The sequence below is a fragment of the Sorex araneus genome, chromosome 4, assembly GCF_027595985.1.
Source record: "Sorex araneus isolate mSorAra2 chromosome 4, mSorAra2.pri, whole genome shotgun sequence".
NCBI lineage: Eukaryota > Metazoa > Chordata > Mammalia > Eulipotyphla > Soricidae > Sorex > Sorex araneus.
The window spans coordinates 133,300,414-133,323,425 of NC_073305.1; the positions used below are offsets into that span (position 1 = coordinate 133,300,414).

General features: G+C 44.8%; 1 protein-coding gene across 2 annotated transcripts in view; it reads right to left on the minus strand.

Annotated features, from left to right (window-relative positions):
* Positions 1–23,012, minus strand: part of PDSS2 (decaprenyl diphosphate synthase subunit 2) — a 304,415-nt gene that overhangs the window by 27,416 nt on the left and 253,987 nt on the right. Inside the window, exon 7 of one of the 2 annotated variants that reach the window (XM_004605703.2) lies at positions 5,262–5,294. The exons of the other annotated variant lie outside the window; for it this stretch is intronic. Within the exon in view, the coding sequence (XP_004605760.1) occupies positions 5,262–5,294 (33 nt within the window). The remainder of the gene's footprint in view (positions 1–5,261; positions 5,295–23,012) is intronic. 2 annotated transcript variants of the gene reach the window in all.

Genomic DNA, 23,012 nt, shown 5'->3' on the forward strand with positions numbered 1-23,012 from the left:
GAAGGAAGAAACCCGCCACTCAACAGAAGCTATCCTGCTCAGAGGCCAAAGTGGAATGGAGGCGAAGAGGCTGGTTTGGAAACAGGTTTGAATCATGGACGTGTCTGGAGGCTCCATCTGGGTCCCGGTGGGGCTTGGCAAAGTGCTTACATTTCAAAATCAACAGTGCTGGGGTGGGGTGGGGTGAAGGGATGAGCCTGGGGCTCTGTCAGACACCAGGAGAGACAAATCCCCTCTCCTGCTACTGACTTAGAACAGGCTTAAAGAGTGGCACAGCAGTCTCCCAAACCCGGCGTCTCCTACGAAGGAGTCGGAATTTAGGTCAGTGTCTCTCAATCCTTGTGAGACTGTGGCCCCCTCTGACATTGTTTCCTCCCTGTGGTGCCCTCTGTCTTACTGGCTGGCCCGTAGCCTCTGGCCCTGGGACCCCACTGATGCGATTTCTCACCCTTGTGGCTCCCCACTGAGGAATGCTGCATGAGGAGACTGGGAGCAGAATTCACAGGGAAGCCATGGCATTGAGCAATGCCACATCCAGGGGTGTTTCATCTGCATATCACACACATGTGTATGGTTTGAGGTGCCTGAGGTGTTCTACCTGCATACCACATGTATATGTATTTTGGGGTGCCAGGGGTGTCCTGGCTGCATATCACAAACATATATATATATATATATATATATTATATGTATATATAGCACAGCGGGTAGGGTGTTTGCCTTGCATGCGGCCTACCCAGTTTTGATTCATCCGCCCCTCTCAGAGAGCCCAGCAAGCTACCAAGAGTATCTTGCTTGCACAGCAGAGCCTGGCAAGCTACCCGTGGCATATTCAATATGCCAAAAACAATAAAAACAAGTCTCACAATGGAGACGTTACTGGTGCCCACTTGAGCAAATCGATGATCAGTGGGATGACAGTGATATATATATATATATATACATACACATACATATATATATATATACATATATATGGTGTTAGGAGTGTTCTATACGTAGCACATATGCACAAATATTTTTGGGAGCCAGGGATCTAACTCAGGGCCAGAATCCAGGTGGAAGCATGCGAGCCCCACTGAGCTCCATCTCTGCCCCCCTCTGCCACTCCCAGTCTCTTCCATTGCCATGTGCTTCTGCAGCAAGAAATCTGGAAGGACTCTGAGTCACAAATCCACATCCATGGTCAGTAGTCACTCTACTGCCAAACTGGGGCTCCTGTTCCCTGGTCATTCGTCATTCGACTCAGAGACTGGGTTTCCTTATGGTCACAGTGGGTTCCCAGCCTTTGTCTTCCAGTGAGTTTATTAAGACTCTCCCTGCAATGTTCCTAACCAGTGACCCTGGTGGGGGGAGGAGGAGTCACACGGGAGAAATTTCATTTCCTCAGTGTCTCACATGGTTGACTGCTGGGTGCCAGGGTCAACCACATGAGAGAAAATAAGTAAAACAGGAACCAAGGTAAACACTAAGAGTCACCCCTTAATGTAAACTATGGACTTGAAGCAATAATGAAGTGTCAAGGTCAGTTCATTAATTATAGCCAAAGGACCACTCTGGGGCTAGGGAGACAGCTCCGTGGGCTGGAGTGTATGCTCTGCCTTCAGAAGGCCCAGATTTGGCACCTGGCATCTCACGATTTCCCCTGTTGCCAGGCGGAAATACCCAAGCAGCAGGTGAATTCCTTGAGTACTGTCAGTATGGCCCCCAAACAAACCCAGCCCAACCCAACCCAAACAGGGAGTGCAGAAGATTGGTGTGTGTGTGTGTGTGTGTGTGTGTGTGTGTGTGTTGGGGGGGCAGGGGGAGCATTATGTGGGTTAATGGGAATTCTATACTTTGAGCTCAAATTTGCCGTCAAGCTAAAACTACTAAAAACAACAATCTACTAAAATATAAAAAGAACAGAGACATCAGGGGAGGTGCCGAGTTCAGTCTGAGATGTGCTGTGTTCGTCTCCTGTGGGAGTCGGAGGACACTTTCACGGTGTGTGAGTGGGAAGATGACGGGGCGCAGGGACAATAGATGTGGAGGTCTGCAGGGCCAGCGGTGCTCCTACAGTGAAGCTTTTCTTGAAGGAGGCCAAAGCTGGTGAGTCAGACAGTAGGAGAGGCTGCATTTCTGGCAGGTGAAAGTTGGGGTAAAGGCCTGGGAACGGGGTGTGAATTCAGGAGCGTTGAGGGTTTCAGATCAGCAGAGAGGGAGTCTCCACTCACAGGCAGAATCCTGTCTGCTGTATAAACCACGTGGGTCTTATGTTCCTTTAGCTGAGCCATGGGTGCAACCCACTGATAGGATCAATACGTTCCACCTGCCCCCGAGGGGCAGACAGATGGGTGGATCAGGTGTGTCCACAGGTGTGCAGTGACTCAAATATGGACCGAACTCGTGTGGCAATGTCCAAGCTGTGTGTCAGCATTATCTCTGGAGAGCTGGAGAGATGGGCACAGCAGGCAGGGTACTTGCCTGGCCTGCAACTGACCCAGGTTCAACTCCTGGCACCACCCCCAAGCCTTCCAGGCGTGATCCCTGAGCAGCACAGAGCCTAAAAGTCATCCATGAGCACCACTAGGTGTGGCTGGCTCCCAAACAAACAAACACCACCCCCAGCCTTTTGGGGCCAAGGGATTCAGAATTATCTACTGAAATGTTATAAACCCTTCCCTCCAGCACGGATTATGCGGAATTTTGAAGGGCTCCACAGGAGATAAGGAACCATGGCTTTGAGGAGCACAGGTCTGTGCTGCATGGTGCTCCATGTTACCATCTGACGGTACTAAGCCCTGTCTGTCTTCCATCCGCAGGTCAAAGGCAAAGTGATGTCACCCGGCTTAGCTTTTTCCATCAGGGCACATACGACAGAATGGTATTACAGTGCATATCCATTGAGTTATTTCACAATTATCTATGTCTCCCACTAGAATGTAAGTGTTTGAATAGGAAAGACTATCTGGATCACTATTGTATTCCCAACACCCAGTAGTGGCTGACATGAAGTAGGGGCTTCAGCCTAAGTATATCATTGAAGAAATCAGACTTCACACCTGAATGCCTGAAACTTCTCAGGAAATACCCTTTGCTCTGAATGGGACGATTTTCCTTTTTTCAAATACAGATGAACACCAAACACCTACTTGGTATGTGTAAGATGAGGGTAGTATATATGTAATACCGACGACTTACTTTTTTCTTGCTGCTGCATCCCAGGTGAGGCTTGCCTCCTCCTAATACCACCGGGCTTATTCCAAACGGGAGGCAGAGCCTCTCCTTCCTTACAGGTGGGTCCTTGCACTCTCCATATCCAACCCCCACCGTTTTAAGGGCTTATATCACAGTTCCTAACCCGTGTGGCTGCTTATGAGACCACATGTAAAATCCATTCAGCAAATTCCCTGACGCTCACAGTTATTCTTCCTATCATTCTGTGAGGAAAGGCAGAGAAGACAAAGAAATCTCCAGCTTAATCCCTCAGTATCTTCCAGAGAGGGTAACTACAAAGATAAGAATGCTATAAAACTCATTGGAAAAACACACAGAAGCCCACCAGCAAGTTCAAACAGCAAAAACAGGGGCTGGAGTGATAGCACAGCGGGTAGGGCATTTGCCTGCACGCAGCTGACCTGGGTTTGATTCCCAGCATCCCATATAATCCCCTGAGCACCGCCAGGGGTAATTCCTGAGTGCAGAGCCAAGCGTGAGCCCTGTGCATCACCGGGTGTGACCCAAAAAGCAAAAAACAAAAAACAAAAACAAAAACAAAACTAAACCAAAAAACCAGCAAAAACAGTATTACCGAAGATATACACAACACTAGTACATCCTCAGACAGTGTCTTTAGTAACACTATGATGAGGATGTTCAATGAGTTCAAAGAAATGATAGCACAGGGAGTCAGCAAAGTGCAAAAAAGTGAGAGTCAAAATAAAAAAAAAAACTACTACAGTCAGAAATGAGGAATGTGTTAGGTGAAATAGAAATGTCAATAGACACTCTGAGTAGCAGAATAACAGAAGTGGTGGTGCAAAAGGTCAAGGAGCTTCAAGGTGAGAAGGAGGAAACCACTAGGAAACAGCAGAAGGAGAAAAAAATAGCCTGAAAAGAAATGAAGAGCATACCAGAGAACTATGGGATGGGTTCAAGAGGAACAATATAAGAATCACTGCAGTCCCTGAAGAACTGGAAGGCAAGTGTGATGAAGAGACAGTTAAAGAAACCATTGATAGGAACTTCTCAGAGTTGAGAAGTACAGACAACAGGATCCAAGAGGCCTGAAGGATCGCAGTGAAAATAGACATAATTAGGAAAACTCCAAGACACGTTGTACTCAAAATGACAAAGTCCAAAGATAGATACAGAATATTGAATGAAGCAAGATCAGAAAAGGAACTTACATACAAAGGAAAGCGCAGTAGATGTACAGCAGAACTATCAAATGAGATTCTATTAGTCAAAAGAATGTCACTGTCACTGTCATCCTGTTGTTCATCGATTTGCTCTAGTGGGCACCAGTAACATCTCCACTGTGAGACTTGCTGTTACTGTTTTTGGCATATCAAATATGCCAAAGGTAGTTTGCCAGGCTCTGTGCAGGGGAGATACTCTCAGTAGCTTGCTGGACTCTTCGAGAGGGATGGAGGAATCGAACCCGGGTCGGCGGCATGCAAGGCAAATGCCCTACTGCTGTGCTATCACTCCAGTCAGAAGAACATGGAAGGCTATAGTACAAAAGCTCAACGAAACGAACACCTCACCAAGAATCCAAGAATACTCTATCCAGGTAGATTGTCATTCAGATTTGAAGGAACTATACAGAGCTTTATGGATAGGCAACAGCTAATGGAACTCATGATGTTAAAACCAGTTTTTCAAGAAATGTTAAAAGAGCTTCTTTAAAGGACAGGAGAAACTTCCCATCATGTGGCATTAAGTATGGCGCTCACTAATGGTGTGCATGGTTGCCCTCTACTAGATTAGAAAAGGCTAAAAACATATTGCAATTCATCCTCACAAAAAACTTCTACTGATTTACTTTCTGATAATTCTATTTGCCATTCCTTTAAGTTATATTGGACCAAGTAATATGAAATAAATTTGTTATATTCTGGCCAAGGGAACAGGCTGGGGGATGGGAGACACTGGGGACACTGGTGGTGTGATTGGTGTTGGACTGTTGCATGCCTGCGACAACTCTATTACGATCAACCCTGTAAATCATGGTATTTAATACACATTACTTAAACAAACAAACAAAAACCAGTTACCTTAGCGTAGTTTAATCTTCCTTTCTCTTTAGCCTGAAATAGAAAATAAGGGGGGAATTTGTTAAATTTGTTAGTTCTGTGAAAATGATTGTTACTGGAACTTCTGCTTCTCAAAAAAAAAAAAAAAGAATCAAATAGCTTCCCATTTCTATGTTTACCCATGGCATTATATACAATTTCCAAATAGAGAAACAGAAAATAATGAACAAAATATAATGAACACACGTGTACATTCTATCTAGATTTGATTAGTGAGGAATCTTGGGTTCATTTCCGTCTCCTCTACTTCTTGTGGCATAATTTTTATGATGTTATATCATACTGGAAGCCTTTCTCTTCACCAGGAATGAAGAAAGGCAGAAGTGAGACAGATTTTATTTAAAATATTTTAGTTATTAAAAAATAAATTGAAATAAGCACAGGCACTCAGTGTAATAGCTCAACTCCTAACACAACAGAAGCAACTAATATGTGCGTATGTGCTAGTGGCTCATTTTTTGAGGCAGCTCCCGCCACCTCTACACAAGACAAGAGCCCTCCCTCCATCTGAAGAAGTCAGTGCCAGAGATCATTTGTTCTGGAGACCATTTGTCAAGTTCTAAACCCACTAGCAGTTTCCTTTTTGTGGGAGAGAAGGAAAAATGCCTGTAGCACTGCTTCTGACTTTTCTTGGTTCTTTATAAAACTTTAAAAATTCATTCAAAGATGCCTGCATTTTGCTTTTCTTATTTTCATACTAAGTAGCTTATAACAAGACACGGCTCATGAATAGTGGTTGGCATCACTACAAACTATTTGAAGTTAAAATTGTAACTTAAACATGTTCTCTAAAGCAAAAGTCTTCTGCAACTAGTGGCCTACAAAAATATGTGGGCCAGAGCAGTAATACAATAGGCAGGATGCTTGCCTCATATATGGCTGACCCATGTTTGATCCTCGGCCCCCATGTGATGCCAGGAGTAATTTCTGAGTGCAAAGGTAGGAGTGATCCCTGAGCATTGCTGGATGTAGCCCCAAAATAAAAAAACTGAGGCTCTCTGCCATTTCATCAGACCCAACTCCACAGCTTCTGAGCCTCTGCTCTCAGTACTTCCCCTCCAGGTAGATCAATCAATCACCTGGAGGACTTTTCAGAACAAGGTTGGAGGAACAGGAAGATTTTCTCCCTTCTGGCCCAGCAAACCTGATGCCTGACATCTGCCATTTCAAGGGGCACAGCTCCACAGTTCCCAAAACAATAGCTCTTCATCAAACTTCACTCTGGTTGCAGATATACTTCCTATCATTGACTGGGTGAAGACAGGTAGGGAAGGAAAAGAGCCATTCCTCAGAGGCTTACAGAGAGGCCAACTACAAGCACAGCAGGAGCATAGCAAATCCAACGAGGAAGAGTTGTAGAAACCCACCAAGCTCGGTTAGTAAAAATAATAACCCTGAAGCTCAACCAACACCGACCCGCTCAGTGAATCCTCAGTGACCCCATTGCAATGGTATTTAATGAGCTGAAAGAAACAATGGCAAAGGTAGTCAGAAAGGCACAAGAAAGTGAGAAAACTACAAGCCATGAAGAGTATGGTCGGCGACATTAAAAAACAAACAAACAAACAACAGAAGCTCAGAACAGCAGGTTAACAACAATTGAGGGAAAGATCGAGGAGCACCAAGATGAGATGAAGGAAATTCCTAGAAAATAATGAAAGGTGGGAAATAATCTAAAAAGAAATGAACAGCATACCACAGAATTATGGGATGAGCTCAGGTGGAATGATATAAGAATCACTGGAGTCCCTGAAGAATATACTCGATGAAGAAACATGAGTTAAAAAAAAAAAATCATAGATAAGAATTCCCAGAGTTGGGGATGGAGCAAAAAGTACAGCAGCAGCAGGTAGGCTGTTTGCCTTGTGTACAGACGACCTGGGTTTGATCCCCAGCATCCCATATGGTCTGAGCACTACCAGGAGTAATTCCCGAGTGCAGAGCCACTACCCAGCCACCACCACACTCCAGGCCGCTTTCCTGACACTCGGGCCAAGCCTCATGCATGAGTGAAGTCCCACAGAACCAGGTAAAGCAGAACTTTGTGACCTTGGACTCCAGGCTCAAAGGGACCTGGGAAGAGAGATCCTCTGCCTGCTTCCCCCAATCTCCGATCCCCCCAGGGATCATACCCAGACGACTTCACCCTACTGGCACCAGATAAATACCTCACGGGTCGACCTCCACTATCTCCACTACTCAGCCACCGCCACGTTCCAGGCCGCTTTCTGGACACTTGAGCTGAGCCTCATGCATGAGTGAAGCCCCACAGAACCAGAGCCAGGAGTGGCCCACAAAAAAAGAGAAAAAAGAAAAAAGGATTTCCAGAGTTAAAGAATACAGGCATACAGGCATCTAGATCCAAGAGGTCTGAAGGGTCCCAGCGAAAACAGACTCAGATAGGAAAATTCCAAGACACATTGTACTCAACATGACAAAATCCAAAGATAGAGACATAATATTGTAAGCAGCATGACCAAAAAGAAACTTACATACAAAGGAAAACCTCTAAGAGTCTTGACAGATCTGTCAAATGAGACTATGATCCAGAAGAGAATGGATGAATATAGTACATAACCTCAGTGAGCTGAACATGTCATCAAGAATACTCTAACCAGGGACCAGAGAAATAGTACAGCCAGTAGAGCATTTGACTATCATGTGGCAGACCCAGGTTTGATCTCCTGGACCCCATACAGTCTTCCCAGCCCACCAGGATTGATCCTTGAGTGCAGGGTGTATCGTGTAAGCCCTGAACACCACCGAGTGTGCCTGTGCCTCCCCCAACCCAAAGAAACCCCAAATACTCTATCCAGCTAGGTTATTATTCAGATTTGAAGAAACAATGCAGACTTTCAGAGACAGGCACTGGCTTAGGGGATTCATAGCCTTGAAACCAGTCTTCGAAGAAACATTAAAGGAGCATCTTTAAAAGGCAAGACAAGCTCCTTAGCATGTGGCACTGAGTATTCGCTCATGGTACTCGCTCATGGCACTGATGGCTGCATCTACCAGATTAAGAAGGTTTGTTTACTCCTAGTTGCTAAGGGTTTTATACATTTGCAATAACAAATGAACACTTCATTTATGTTGACTGTTATATACCTGTTTTTATTTTTACATCCATAGAGATTTTATTATAACACTTATTAATTCAGACATGTAAGCAGCATCCATAAATATAATATTTCTAATATAAAACCAATATTCCTTATCTCAGGACAAAACACATTTTTATACTTTTATAGGCATACTCAGATCTCCCCTTAAATTTTTCTTAACTTCCTTTAGTTTCACTAATTTTACACTTATAAATCTATTTTATGTAAATATTAAAAGATATTAGCACACAATTATTCATAATATTAAATTTAAAAACTTTTATTTTTAATCGGCCTCGAGATATCTTATAAGCTACTTCTCCCTCTGGGAGAAACTGGCAAGCTACTGAGAGTTTCCTGCCCACATAAGGCAGCCTCGCAAGCTTCCCACGGTGTATTCATATGCCAAAGCCAGTAACAAGCTGGGTCTCATTTCCCTGACCCTGAAAGTGCCTCCAATGCGACATCATTGGGAAGACCGAGTAGAGAGAGGCTTCTGAAATCTCAGGGACAGGACAAATGGAGATGTTACTGAGACGGCAATTCGACGATCAACGGGATGATGATGATGATTAAATTAAAAAATTTATACCTATAAATTTAAAAAAGTTATCAATTTGTCATTGATTTACTACTGTTTTTTTAGAATCAATCATAATATTCTATTTATTTATTTTAAAAAATTTGTTTTATTGAATCACCATGTGGAAAGTTACAAAGTTCTCAGACTTATGTCTCGGTTATACAATACTCAAACACCCAACCCTTCACCCGTGCCCACACTCCACCACCAAAGACCCCAGTCTACCTCCCAACACCCGCCCCCCCACCCCCATCCCCGCCTGTGTAATTGATAAATTTCACTTCAGTTTCTCTTTACCTTGATTACTTTCCATAATTGAACACAAAACTCACTATTGTTGGAGTCTTCCCCCAAGAAAGACAGCCCTGCTGCCAATGAAGCATTTGATAATTAGTTTTCCATAGCTGAGACTGGAGAGATATGAAGTTCCACTGTTTCAAGTACATAGAATTTTTTCCTCCTCCTTCCCGTGCCACCAAGTTCATGCCTGCTTAATAAATAGTCCTCATATTATGGCTGGCACCACACCGCCCGACGAGAAAAAGAGATATTTTCCGTCCTCGGCTGGCATGGGGTTATGGCTTAGTTCACAGTCTAGAGACATGGCTGCAAGCAGTTTCTGGAACCAAAAGTAGTTCCTCAGGATTCTGGTTGATCTGCAGCAACATGGCCGCACAAAAGTGTGGTCATCCGGGTCGAATCTCAGCAGAGCATGAGCTGGTATCGGCCCGAGACTCCCCAAGTGTCCCGCTGTTCCAAGTACATAATTTTTTTCCCCTCCCCTTCCTGCGCCTCTAAGTTCATGCCTGCTTAATAGACCTCATAATATGGTGGACGCCACACCGCGTTTCTCCCAGAAAAGGGAAAAGAACCGAGAAAGGAGGATATTTCCTCTCGTCGGCCGGCGTGGGGCTATAGCTTAGTTTAGTCTAGAGAAATGGCTGCTACTTTGATTACCTTCAATATTTCAATAAAAAACTCAGTATTGTTTGGAGTTTCCCCCCACAGACCCCTGCTTAGGTCGCGGGGTCGCTGCCGTGGCCGCGTGGTTTTGGATTTCTGTATGAAGTCCAGGGAAAATTCTGCCAGAAATTACATCACTGCAAGCTTTTACCCCCCTTTTGTGGTGCTCATATGATGGAAAAGCCTAGAGAGAGAGAGAGACCCTTTCCTGTTGTTGCAGCCTGGGGTAAACTTTCAGTTCATGGTCTGGGGGTATTTCAGTGCGCTGCTGGTGTCCAAAGTAGTTCATTTGGGTCCCGCGATCTTGCTTGAGCGGCAGCAGCGGCGGAAAGCACTACTGTTTTTTTAATTTCAGAATTTGAGCTGGGGTCTTTTGTGGTGGGGGTGGTGTTGGAATTGTATAACCATGAGAAGAATGAATAACAATATTGTATATTCCAGTACTTCAATAAAAAACGGTTTCAAAATTTAAAAAAAAATGAGGTACTCTTTGGGGTGAACTAAGAAGAATCTAAGTTAGTCCTGAGGTGTATTACACCAGAAGAAATAGAAGAGCGTTTTTGAAAACACAAAAAGCGGGCTTACTCTTCTCTTTGCTTGGATATGTTTACTTACTGGTCTGTGAACATCTCTTCCCAAATTAAAGCAGGATGGGCTACTTTTACAAACCTTCCTTTGGTAGCCGGATGGGGGCCTCATGACTGAGCTCCTCAGTGGACATGGCGCAGACATGCCCCGGCTTTGATCCTATGAATAAGCCATCGCTATGAGCAACATTTCAGCACCAGCATTCCACAAAATACCTAGTCTTTAAATTGGCCAAGTCACAGCTGTCTCTTCCATGTCTTTTATGATTGGGACAGAGCTAACATTGAGGCCAATTCTGGGGGTACAAATTTTCTACCTACCATTGTTTATTCTTGTTTCCTATTTATTTTGGGGGGTGTCTCCCCAACTGGTGCAGAGGGCCACCAAGGCTACACCTGGCAGTGCTCCGGAGACCAGGTAGGGCCAGGGTGCAAATCGACATGTGCTCCATCCTGGTAAGTCCTCTTTTCAACCCCAGCGGAGGTTGTGCATCTTGAGAATGCTGAAGGAAAACTAATTATAGGGCCTTAGGGTAGATGTTTCCTTTTGGAGATCATAAGCCATTTCTCATTTATCTTATTGACAGAAAAAATATTCAACACTTTCTTTGCTGGGGGGGGGCAAATACTCATAAACAAATACATCTGGTGTAGGGGCTGAGAAGATAGTTCAAAGTGTGCATGCACTGCATGCTGGAGAGACCTGGGTCCGATCAAAGTTGGGAGTAAGCACCTAGCCAGGAGTAGCTGCTGAGCATTGCTGGACGTGCCTCCAAACCTAGCACAGTCCTATCACAAAGGTTGTTTTTTTTTTTTTTTTTTAAATTTTCTACAATGGGCAGTGCTCAGGGCTTACTCTTGGCTCTATGCTTAGGGGTCACTACTGGCAGAGCTTGGGGGATCCACATGTGATGCCAGGGAATGAACCAGGGTCAGTTTCATGCAAAGCAAGTTATTTACCTGATGTATTTGTCCTATCTCTCCAACCCCCAGTGACATCAGAAAGTTTTAGAAAATCATTTACCTCATCTCATACTTTAAAGAAAAAAAATTAAATATCCTAAAGAATTTCACTATTTGAAACCTTAATGCTTAATTCACCGCCAGCAATTTTCACAGCCCCAAGTTGCTCAGTAAATCTGTATTCTGAGTTTGGCACTTTTTCTCTGGGGGGAGGTGGGGCTCCCAAGCTGTGATCTTGGAGCCCAGAGGCTCGCTCTTGGTGATTGATTCTCCTTCAGGTTGGGCCTGACTGGAGCTGCAGTGCAAGAGTCTGAGGATGCAGCAGTTCCCTGCAGTGCTGGGGACCACCAGGGCTGCCCCCAGGATGCTGGGGGGCTATGGGGTGCCAGAGAAGGAACCCCGAGCACATGCGGAGTCCAGCTGTCTCCTTTCACTCAGCAGAAAGAAAACTTTTTTTTTTTTTTTTGCTATTTGGGTCATATCCGGCAATGCACAGGGTTCATTCCTGGCTCATGCACTCAGGAATTACTCAGGGGACTACATGGGATGCTAGGATTTGAACCCGGGTCGGCTGCGTGCAAGGCAAACGCCCTACCCGCTGTGCTATCACTCCAGCCCCCAGAAAGACAACTTTTGCTGGGGACGATGCCCGAGAAACACCACGTGTACCCAGTGTTAGCTTTGAAACGTTCAAAAGCTGAAAGAGGACAGATAAGACGTCTGCAGGAAAAAAGAGACTGGCACCCACAGTCATTCCAACCCCAACAGATTCTAACGCTGCACATGCTGCTTACCTGCCTGACCTTTCCACTCCTAAGCGAACACTTGGGTTCTGTGGACATAATTTATTTCATCTTGACTGCTCCAGTTTAGATAAAAAGGTATTCTTTAGTGTCTAGGGATAAGTGTCCTTTAATTTCTTTCTTTTTCTTTTAACTATTTTTTTGGGGGGAGGGGTCACACCCGGTGGTGCACAGGGATTATTCCTGGCTCTGCACTCAGGAATTACTCCCGGCAGGGCTGGAGCAATAGCACAGTGGGTAGGGTGTTTGCCTTGCATGCGGCCGACCCGGGTTTGAGTCCCAGCATCCCATATGGTCCCCTGAGCACCGCCAGGGGTAATTCCTGGAAAAAAAAAAAGGAATTACTCCTGGCGGTGCTCAGGGGACCATATGGGATGCTGGGGATCGAACCTGGGTTGATCATATACAAGGCAAAGTTTTGCCCTACCCATTGTACTATCGCTCCTGCCCCTCCTTTAATTTCTTAAGTAGTATACCTCCTAAGTTTTTATCTGCAGGCATGTGTGCATGTCTATATATTTCCAGTGGCCAGGTGGTTTGGTATCTACATGTATGAACATACACATAAGTCAGAGTACACAACTGGATACCATATTTTTTCCCCCCACAAAAAAGTTTGGGCAGAACATAAATGTGGAACAAATTAGAAACAAATGCAAATACGGGTTCAATGCCCTATACAAAGAATATTCCTCATTCAACACGACTTATTCTACTTCTTTTTGGTGTAACAGTTCATTTGGAGACACAGGACAGAGGCTCAGAGACTTGCCTGGCTCAGTCTCCAGCCTCACAAACTTCTCAGAGGTCCCAGGCGCTGCTGGGATGGCCTAGATAAGCCCCAGCGCAGTTCTGAGGAGTCACTTTATCCTGGGGCTCTTGCATGGAACTGCAAGCCGGGCTGGCTGAGAATCGCAGGGCAGACCCGGGGTCTCCAGAGTGGGGTTTGAGTGCCTCCCACTGAAAACAGCTGTCAGGGCCAGATAGTATATTGAGCAGGGAGCTTGCCTTACACATGGCTAACCTGGGTTTGATTCCTGGCACCCCTTGTGGTTCCCTGAGCCCAGTGATCTCTTAGTGCAGAGCCAGAGGTAAGTTCTGAGCATAGCCAGGAATAAAAGGAAAATAAAAACCGTCATCTGGGAGGAACCTTCGTTTTGGTCTACCAGATGGCTGCTCCTTCACTCAACCATTGGACACGGCCTCCGGTCAGGCTCTGCAGAGGCACTGGAGACCCTGCCTAGAACAGAGAGAGGGGAGCACCCGCCCTCATGACGCTTCCTCTCCAGGGCATGCACAGTCTGATTTCATTTTGTTTTATTTTAATTTTTATCTTATTTTCTTGGTTTCTGAACCAGCGTTCTCAGGGATTAGTCCTGGCTCTGTGCTCAGGGATCACTCCTGGCGAGGCTTGGGGAGCCATAGGGCAAGCGGGGGATGGAACCCGGGTTGGCCATGTGCAAAGGATTTTCATGCCCTTTTCTGTAACATAAAAGAGCACTAGACTAAGTTTGATTTTTATGCTCCCAAATGCTGAGCTTATCAATGCTGCACTGGCTGAAGCAGAAACATTGGGGTGACTTGTTTTTATTAATGTAGCCTCTGAACATCTAGCTCTGCATTGCTGACCCATCTGACGATCAATGATCTATCATTGGTCTAACTTCGGTTCCAACTTAGGCTTCTGCATGCATCTGTGCTTAACTTCCAAGGCTGCAAGAAACAACTACATAAATTCCTGGTGTCTCAACCAGAAGGAAGGGTTGTAACTCTTCCCTATTTCCCTGACATCTGCCACTTATGTGTATTTCAAGCAGAGCAAGACATTATTAAAATAACTTTCTGACGGGAGCTGGAAATAAATGCAGACTGTACTTCAACAGCCAGCAGTCCTGAAGCCCTTCTCGCCACGCTGCTCATCTCCAAAAATGACTGGAAATTCCACCATCGACAGCAATTCCCCGAGGGCTTCATTACTCGGCTCTTTAAAAGGGATTGGCTTATCCGTTTCCTCCTGGAACTGTGGTCTGTCAATCAGGGTCATGAGAAAAGAAGGTAATTTCCTCCAATCTTTAGCATGGTTCACAGAGAATGTGCAGTTTGAAACTTGTTTTATCTTAAAAAAAAAAAAGTGGTGGTGGTGGTGGGGAACAGACAAGATAGTGGGCCAGTGTTCATGGCACTGAAGGCCCCAAGTGCTACACTGAACATGGTAACACAATTCTGCACAAAAGCAAAACAAAAAAAAAAAAAAAAGAAAAAAAAAGAAAAAGCTCACTTAAACCCCAGCACTCTGATGGAGAGGATGCAGAGAGGGATTAATTTCAGGTTTATACAGCGGTCTCTGCAGACCAGAGGCAGTCAGATACCCTGTTGGTAAGTAATGGCTGTACAATGTGGTCTTTTACTTTAAGAAACAAATGCTTTTTGATAAGTCAGGTAACAAAGAGGGCTTGGATGACATAAATGAACTGTTTCCAATTTCTAACTACTGTTATCTGGACTTGAAAGCTGGAGATGGGGAAACTTTTTTTTCTAAAAGCAGAGAACTAATACTCCACAAGCAGGGAGTCCAAAATTGCTAGCGACCGATCATTTCTGCTTAATCATGCTATTTTCCCCAAGTGTTACCAGTCTATTTTGGAATACAAGCCATTTGACTTAAAGATTCTTTCTTTAAACTGTGAAGAAAAACTACCTTTCCTGTCAAACTTTTTTGTTGAAAGAATCCAATGACCATTCATTTGCTCTCCACCTGGATTGGCTGATTTGCTAACATTTTGCCTTCTCTCCCCAGAATCACTTATCTACCATTTGGGAGTAGGTTGAGGCATCGTGATACCTTATCCCTGAGTATTCCAACTTTTTTTTTTCCCTTTTTGGGTCACACCTGGCGATGCTTAGAGGTTACTCCTGGCTCTGCACTCAGGAATTACCCCTAGTGGTGCTCAGGTGAACCCGGGTCGGCCGCATGCAAGGCAAATGCTCTACCCGCTGTGCTATCGATCCACCCTGAGTACTCCAACTTTTATCGATCATGAACAACACTGTTCCCTTCAGCGTTGTCTCCTAAAACAACAGTCTCTAAAACATCACCTTTTCTGGTTTTTCGTTTTTGAGCCATATCCAGCAGTGCTCAGGGGTTACTCCTGGCTCTTCACCCCAAGCACTCCTGGCGGTGCTTGGAGACCATATGGCATGCTGGGGATTGAACCCGGCTTGGCTGCGTACAAGATATGTGTCCTACCCACTGTACTATCTCTGTTCTCCAAAACATCACCTTTTCTGTCTCATAACATTGGCGTTTTCTCAGAGACTGCATCTTGTGTCCCCTACCCTGGATTTCTGTGATTGTTTTCTCAGATGAGATTCAGGTTAAGTGATTTTAGGCAAGACAGTTACATGGATTCTACTGTTCATTTCTCTATTACATAAAAAAAATCACTCAACACCAGACCTTTCTTCTCTCCTTCCCCTCCCTTCTTCTTTCTGTTTTTGGGCCACAGTCTGCTATGCTCAGGACTTATTCCTGTCTCTATGCTCAGGGGTCACCTTTTGGTGATATTGGGGAACCATATGTGGTTACCACAGTGGTGGCCTGCAAGCCAGTAATACAGTCTTACTGGCTGTAGTATCTCTTTCCCCCACATCCCCTCTTTAGTTAGTCATCCGTAGAATGTTTTGAGTGCATGTGAATATTTGGTTTCCTACTAACTATTCACCCAATTTGTTAAACTAATCATCCACTAGTGATTCTTATTTAGATTAAGGATTACATTGGTGGCTGAGAAGATAATGACATTTAAAGGTTTTTATGACTTGGTATTTGCAGAAATATTGTTGATTCCTTTAGAGGAAACAGGTCTTACTAACTAAAAATAAACAATGCATTCACAATGGTATTAACAGCGAAGCTTAGTTTATATGTAAAGGCTAGGTTTGCTGGGGTACAGAAGATGGGTGAAAAATTGAGGACACCCCCATCCTCATCCCAGAATGGTTGGGACATACAGTCAGGATTTGAAATAGTCACAATTCAGAAAACTGCTACATCTGCTCACACTGAAAGTTGAAGTAGTCAGTTGAGGTTTGGAAGAGAATCAGACTTTGTAATGCTGAGCTTTCCAGTTGCAGGGCTGGAAAGAATATCAGAATATAAAGGGCAAGGCAGGCCTTTTCTTTGCTATTTTGACCATTCCTGTCTAATAAGAAGAGAATTCAGAGACGTTTGCAAGGAAGCCAGCAGCACTCAGAATAGGACTGACGTGGTCCCTGAAATTGCTTTTTAAAATTTTGTTTTTGAACAAAATTTTCAAACCTGGCGGTGCTCAGGGCTTACTCCTGGCTTTATGTTCAGGGATCTCTCCTGGTGGGCTCAAGGGACCATATGGAATGCTAGGAATTGAACCAGGTCTGCTGTGTGCAAGGCAAGTGCTCTGCCCACTGTACTATCTCTCTGCTCCCTGGAATTAACTTTCTTGTGTGTACTTCTGTGGGTTCACCAGGAAAAGGGGAAAGAACAGATAGGTGCAGGCTACGGTACCCAAATTTAGAAAGAGGGGCCTACACTATTTACATGTCAAATCACTGTGCAGAAGTCTTATGATATCTTTGCTAACATTTTTCTCACTAAGCACCTCCTGAATCAGGACGAGACATGGAATTTGAAATTGCACAGTTAGTCCAAGAACATTTTTTTTTTTTTAAACCCAGATTACAAGAAAGCCAGGAACAAGAACAGGAGACCGAAAGGACTGAGCTGGCTGTCAATGACAGGGGGCAGGTCTCAGCATGGTGGCATCAACCTAGACGGTACCCCTCCCGCTCTCCAAGTTAAAGTCAGGCTTAGGCCCGTTTGCCTGTGGCACACACCCCTTCTGTGAAGGGCACGATTATTCATGTTCAAAATCCTGGTTTTGGCCCTGCCAGTTTTCCCCTACCACATCAGCCTTTGGGTATTCCACATATCCTCCCTGACATGAGTTTGTGCGTGTAGTGGTGGGGTGGGGTCACACTTGAAGGTGCTCAGGGGTTACTCCTGGCTCTGTGCTCAAGGATCATTCCCGGCAGTTCAGAGTAATCCTCCATCTGTCCTCTATTGCACCATATCTATACAAATTTTAATATTTTTCTTGTACTACATTGCATTCTTTTTTGTTATTGCTTTTTGGGTCACACCCAGTGATGCTCAGGGGTTACTTCTGGGTCTTCACTCAGGAATTACTCCTGGTGGTGCTGGGGGATCATATGGGATGCCAGGGATCGAACCTGGGCAGGCCTCGTGCAAGGCAAACACCCTACCTGCTGTACTATTGCTCCGGCCCCTACATTGCATTCTTTACCCATCTGCACCTTTTCCCCCATGACCCCCACTTCCTGAAGATCCTCCTTCAATCTTTCTTATCAGGATCATCTTCAAGGACTAGCTGAGATATGTCCTGTTTCATAAACCTTTTGATACTTCCAACTGGGTACAAGTTCCCTTTCCTCTAAGCACCCCAAATGGGATCAATCACAGTATTCCTTCTATTTGTGTTTCTCCTAACTCTTTTTATATGTATTTTTTTAAGTTAAAAAAATTTTTTTTGGCTACACTCAACAGTGCCTGCCCAGGGCTTACAACTGTCAGGGACTGTGGGGGACCATATGTGGTGATGGGACCATATGTGGAAACCTGGGTTGCCATGTGCAAGACAAGTGCCCTCCTCATTGTACTATCATCCTGGCCCCATTCTACCTCCTCTTCATGAGAACATGGACAACTACAGGCAATTTACTGCTTACTGTTTCACGAGAGTCCAGTACTTTGATTCCTTAAGTGCAACAGAGAAAGTGAAGAGCCCAGGATACAGCTCAGCAAACTGGAGTGCATGCTCTACACGCAGGGCTCTGTCCCTGGCCCTGCATATGGTTCTCTGAGCACTGAGAACCATAGGAGTAGGAGTAGCCCTACCCAGGAGTAGCCCCAGAGCTCTGCCTGAATGGTGGCCAGTTGTCAAAAATTATTCTTTTTGAAACAAATCAAATAATTAGAAGACTATCATATAGCATCAATGGGGTCTCTCTGAATGGGTTATCTTCTCTTTTGTTTAACAATATGCATGTAGGACTGGAGAGAAAGCACAGGAGGTGAGGCACTTGCCTTATACGTGGCCCACTCCAGTTCAATCTCTGACACTGCATATGGCCCCAAATACGCACTTGAGGTTGGGAATGTGGTTCAGTCACAGAACTTATAACTTGTATATGTGAGATCCTGGATTTGATCACTAGCACTGGGTGAAATACATTTATGTGCATGTATATTTCTCTATATATTTATGTGCATGTTATGTTCACGCACACCAACTCTGCTAGTAATCTTTGTTTTGTTTTTGTAACTCATGGGGTAAGTGAGTTATAGCTTAGCCTGGATAATATGGCCTTCACTTAAGGTATTTTATGGCTGGCGATGACAATGTCAGAATGAGACAAGCCCAAGTGACATTTCGGTTCATTCACAACTAGCTAAGAAAATGTAAACATAATTCTTATTTCTGCAGGTGATTTATAACAGCAGCAGAAAACTAGAAGGATCATTAAAAATGAAGCTTGCTGACTTGCCATGGCCCCCCTTCCCGGAGAGAGTCAGCGTGTAGCTGTTCTCTGCAGGAGTCCACTTCCTTTCATGAGGGAATCGTAAGGATAACAGAGGAATGACTTCCCCTTCCCCCGGGGGAAATCTCCCACTCACTACCAGTATTTTCACCTGATCATTATTTTTCAGCAAATTTCAGCTGAGAGTGAAGGCAGGGAGGGGTGTGGAGTCCATGCTCCACGTGGACTAGGGCTCCTCGCTACGGCTGGGGACAAGTAGAGAGTGGGTGTCAGTTTGTGTGGGTGTCCACCTGTGGGTGGGAGGAGAGAGGTGGGTCTAGTCTTAAGATTTGGAGGGGGACTATGAAATAAAGCTCCCAGAAGAGACAGACACAGAATGTCCTGACTCCAAACCAGGCTGTCTTCACCGGGGCAAGTAGGGGGGCGAGGGTTGAGGTTCCCTCCCCATCCCAGCAGAACCCCGGCAGCCCAAACCCTCCAGAACCCAACAGCGCAGCCACGCTAAAGGCCATTCTCCACAGGCTCAGATGAGCCTCACCCCCGAGAGGACCTGCAGAAAAACCCAGGTATGTGGGACCTGTGACTGAGATCTTCAAGCTCACTTGGGACCGGACTGGACCTCCTCCCCACAGCTCCCCAGTTTTTCAGTAGCTTGGCAATTATACCCACAAACTGCCTCCAGCGCCATATAATCTCATCAACTGTTGAGATCCAGAGACTATGAAATAAAGCTGCTGGAAGAGAGCGATACAGAACGTCCTGACCCCTTATAGTCTAGCCCCACCGATGTATCAAAAGTAGCACACATTTGTTTGGGTTTAACATACATGCTTGTAATCTCACATAAGGGCTTAAATGGCTGTAGGATGAAATACAACAATCTTCACACACTTTCCTCTTATGGTGGTTGGAAGGTACGTGGTGGTGGGATTGGTATTTGAATATATGTTATCTGTAAGGAACTACTGTGAACAACTTTATAAAAATAAAATAAAATTAATAAAAAATATAAAAAAAAAGATTTGGAGGGAAGGGAGAGATTCCTGTCCTCCAAATGGGAAAGGAAGCAGCAGGACCTGATATTAAAACAACAACAACGAGGGGCTGGAGCAATAGCACAGCGAGTAGGGCGTTTGCCTTGCACTCAGCTGAACCGGGTTCGATTCCCAGCATCCCATATGGTCCCCTGAGCACCGTCAAGGATAATTCCTGAGTGCAGAGCCAGGAGTAACCCCTGTGCATTGCTGGGTGTGACCAAAAAAACAAGCAAACAAACAAAAAACAACAACAACAACGAAACACCAAATCAGAGGGGCCAGAACAATAATACAGTTGGTAGGGTGCTTGCCTTGCATGTGGCTGACCAGGTTTGACCCCAGGGGCCTCATATGGTGCACCACAAGCTCTGCTGTGATCCCTGAGCATATAGCCAGGAGTAAGCTCTGAGCATTGCTGGGAAACCAAACCAAACCCAAACCAAACCAAAACAACAACATCCAAACCCCACCAGAAGTGTTCCCCTTTCTGGCTTTGCAGTGATGTTCAAAACATATGTGACCCCCGCCTGCCCGCCTTGTCTAGTCATAAATTCACACTCTCCCCGAGCAGGGGTCCCAGAGGGAGAGGTGACACACACCTGTCTGAGCAGAGCAGGGAAGTCATTTCCCATGTGATAATAAGACATCACAGGCGACTTTCATCATCGGAAGCAAGACTTCTCTATCACTCTGTCAAAACAAGCATTAAGTTTTCAATAGCGAGGAACACTTTTCTTACAATGCATTTTCTTTCCTCAGGGACCTATTTCTTAGATCTATTTGAGCTGAAAGACACTTTAAAAGTAATCTAGTTATGGGCTGGGGATGTGGTTCAGAGACAGAGTTCTTGCCATGATTTGGGTTTGATTTCCAGCACTACATGGTCTCCGCAGCACCGCTGGGAAAGATTTCCAAGAACTAATCTGAGAGCAGAGTGGCCACCTGGTACCACTGAGTGTGGCCCAACCCTGCCCCCACTAAATCTAGTTAAGTGACATCATTTTACTGAAAACAAGAAGAACATGACTGAGATTACAGAGATTACATGAGCAGCGCCCAAACTCTAACCCAGGTTTTCCAAATCCTATTCCTTTACTGGCCATCTCAACCATACCAATTCAATTTAAATATTTAACAAAACAGAGCTCTGACCAAACAGCAGCATTCTGCCAAGATCACACCACCAGTACTTTTGGACAAGTATTGACTAGATGACAGATCTAAGTAAGTCACTATGCTACATACTCTGGGCATTTCAAAGGTCAGTTTGCCACTATTCTTAAGACTCTTGCTTGAAATTCCAATCCTGGGGAAGGAGAGGGTCACAAAAATGCACAGGAGCTATACAATATGAAAAATTGGAAGGAAGAGTCCCAAAATTAACTTCAGAATTAACAAACAACATCCTTAAATTTTAGGACAGAACGTGCATCTTAGGTGTTATACAAAGTATGTCCTCTGACTCTGACTAGGGGGCATTCACAGAACACACTCATATTATAATTGTTATTTTGGGGCTTGGCACTACATCCAGCAGTGCTCAGGGACTACTCCTGGTGAAGCTTGCGGGGGGGGGGGGGCATAAGTGGTACAGGAGATCGAACCAGGGTCAGCTGTATGCAAGGCAAGTATCTTAGCCCTCTGCATTATCTCTCGGGCCCTGAGGTCATAATCTTAGGAAGCTTTATATAAACATGGATATCACAATTTAGAAGATTAAAATAAACTCAGGTAAGAAGTCTTTATTCTGAAGAGTAGTGCTGTCTGCCTAACAGACACTAACATTTCTTTCTTTCTTTTTTGGGGGCGTGGGTGGGATGGGGGCACACCCATCAGTGCTCAGGGCTTACTCCTGACTCTATGCTCAGGAATCACTCCTGGCAGGGCTCAGGGGACCATATGGGGAATGAACCTGGGTCAGCCATCTACAAGGCAAATGCCTTACCTGCTGTGCTTCCTCTTTCCCCCTGCCCCCCTCCTTCGCCCTCACATTAGTGAACTTTTTCAAAGCTCAGACCTGTAGATATAAGAGGGAAGGGCCTGAAATCACTGGAGCAAATCCCAGCAGCCTGGTAGAACCATGAGGTGGGCAATAATCAGGATTTAGAGGAGGCCACAGGGACCAGGGCTGAAGGGTAGACACCATCTGCCTGAGACCCGTCCTATGGACAGTACTTGACTGACCTTCAGCAGTAGACTGCCTGGAAAAGCTCCCTTCCAACTGAACATCAAGTGGGAAGCCAGACAGTGGGGAAAGTTCTACCTGCTGCTTAGGAAATCTTGGATTACTTGAGTTGGTCACATTTCTAACTATGAGCTTGCAAAAGCAACTAAGACAAAAACCATCTTCTTTTTATAAAACTTCTTTATAATCATTATCTAGGGGCTGGAGCTATAGTACAGCGGGTGGGATACTTGTCATGCACTCTGCTAATTAGGGTTCGATCCCTGGCACCACATAAGGTCCCCTGCACCACCAGGAGTGATCCCTGAGTGTAGGAGTAAGACCCGAGCACCACTGGGTCTGGACCAAAACAAAAAACAAAACAAAATTCATGTTCATGAGACTCTTTCATATGTAGCCATATACATGTGAATAGTTAGTGAATTGTTAAGGAAGAGTTGGGAGCTTCATTGAACATATTTAGCTGGATCTTTTCAACCAAAATGTAAATCTGTACTGTATCCTAATGTAATCCAATTAGAGCTACTAACACCATCTGTATATGTATTTTCAGTTCAGCTGTCAAAAAAAAAAAACACAAATACATGCTAGTAATACAATATTCAGTAGTTGTGTGGCATTTCATTGTACACTGTTCCAGTTTATCTTTTTCTGTTTTTAAATTTTTTTCATTTTTTTTTTAGAATTAGTATTCTGATACTTATTTTAAGATACAAATCTTTTTTTTTTTTTTCACTTTTTTGGGTCACACCGGTGATGCACAGGGGTTACTCCTGGCTCATGCACTCAGGAATTAACTCCTGGCGGTGCTCAGGGGACCATACGGGATGCTGGGAATTGAACCTGGGTCAGTTGTGTGCAAAGCAAATGCCCTACCCACTGTGCTATTGCTC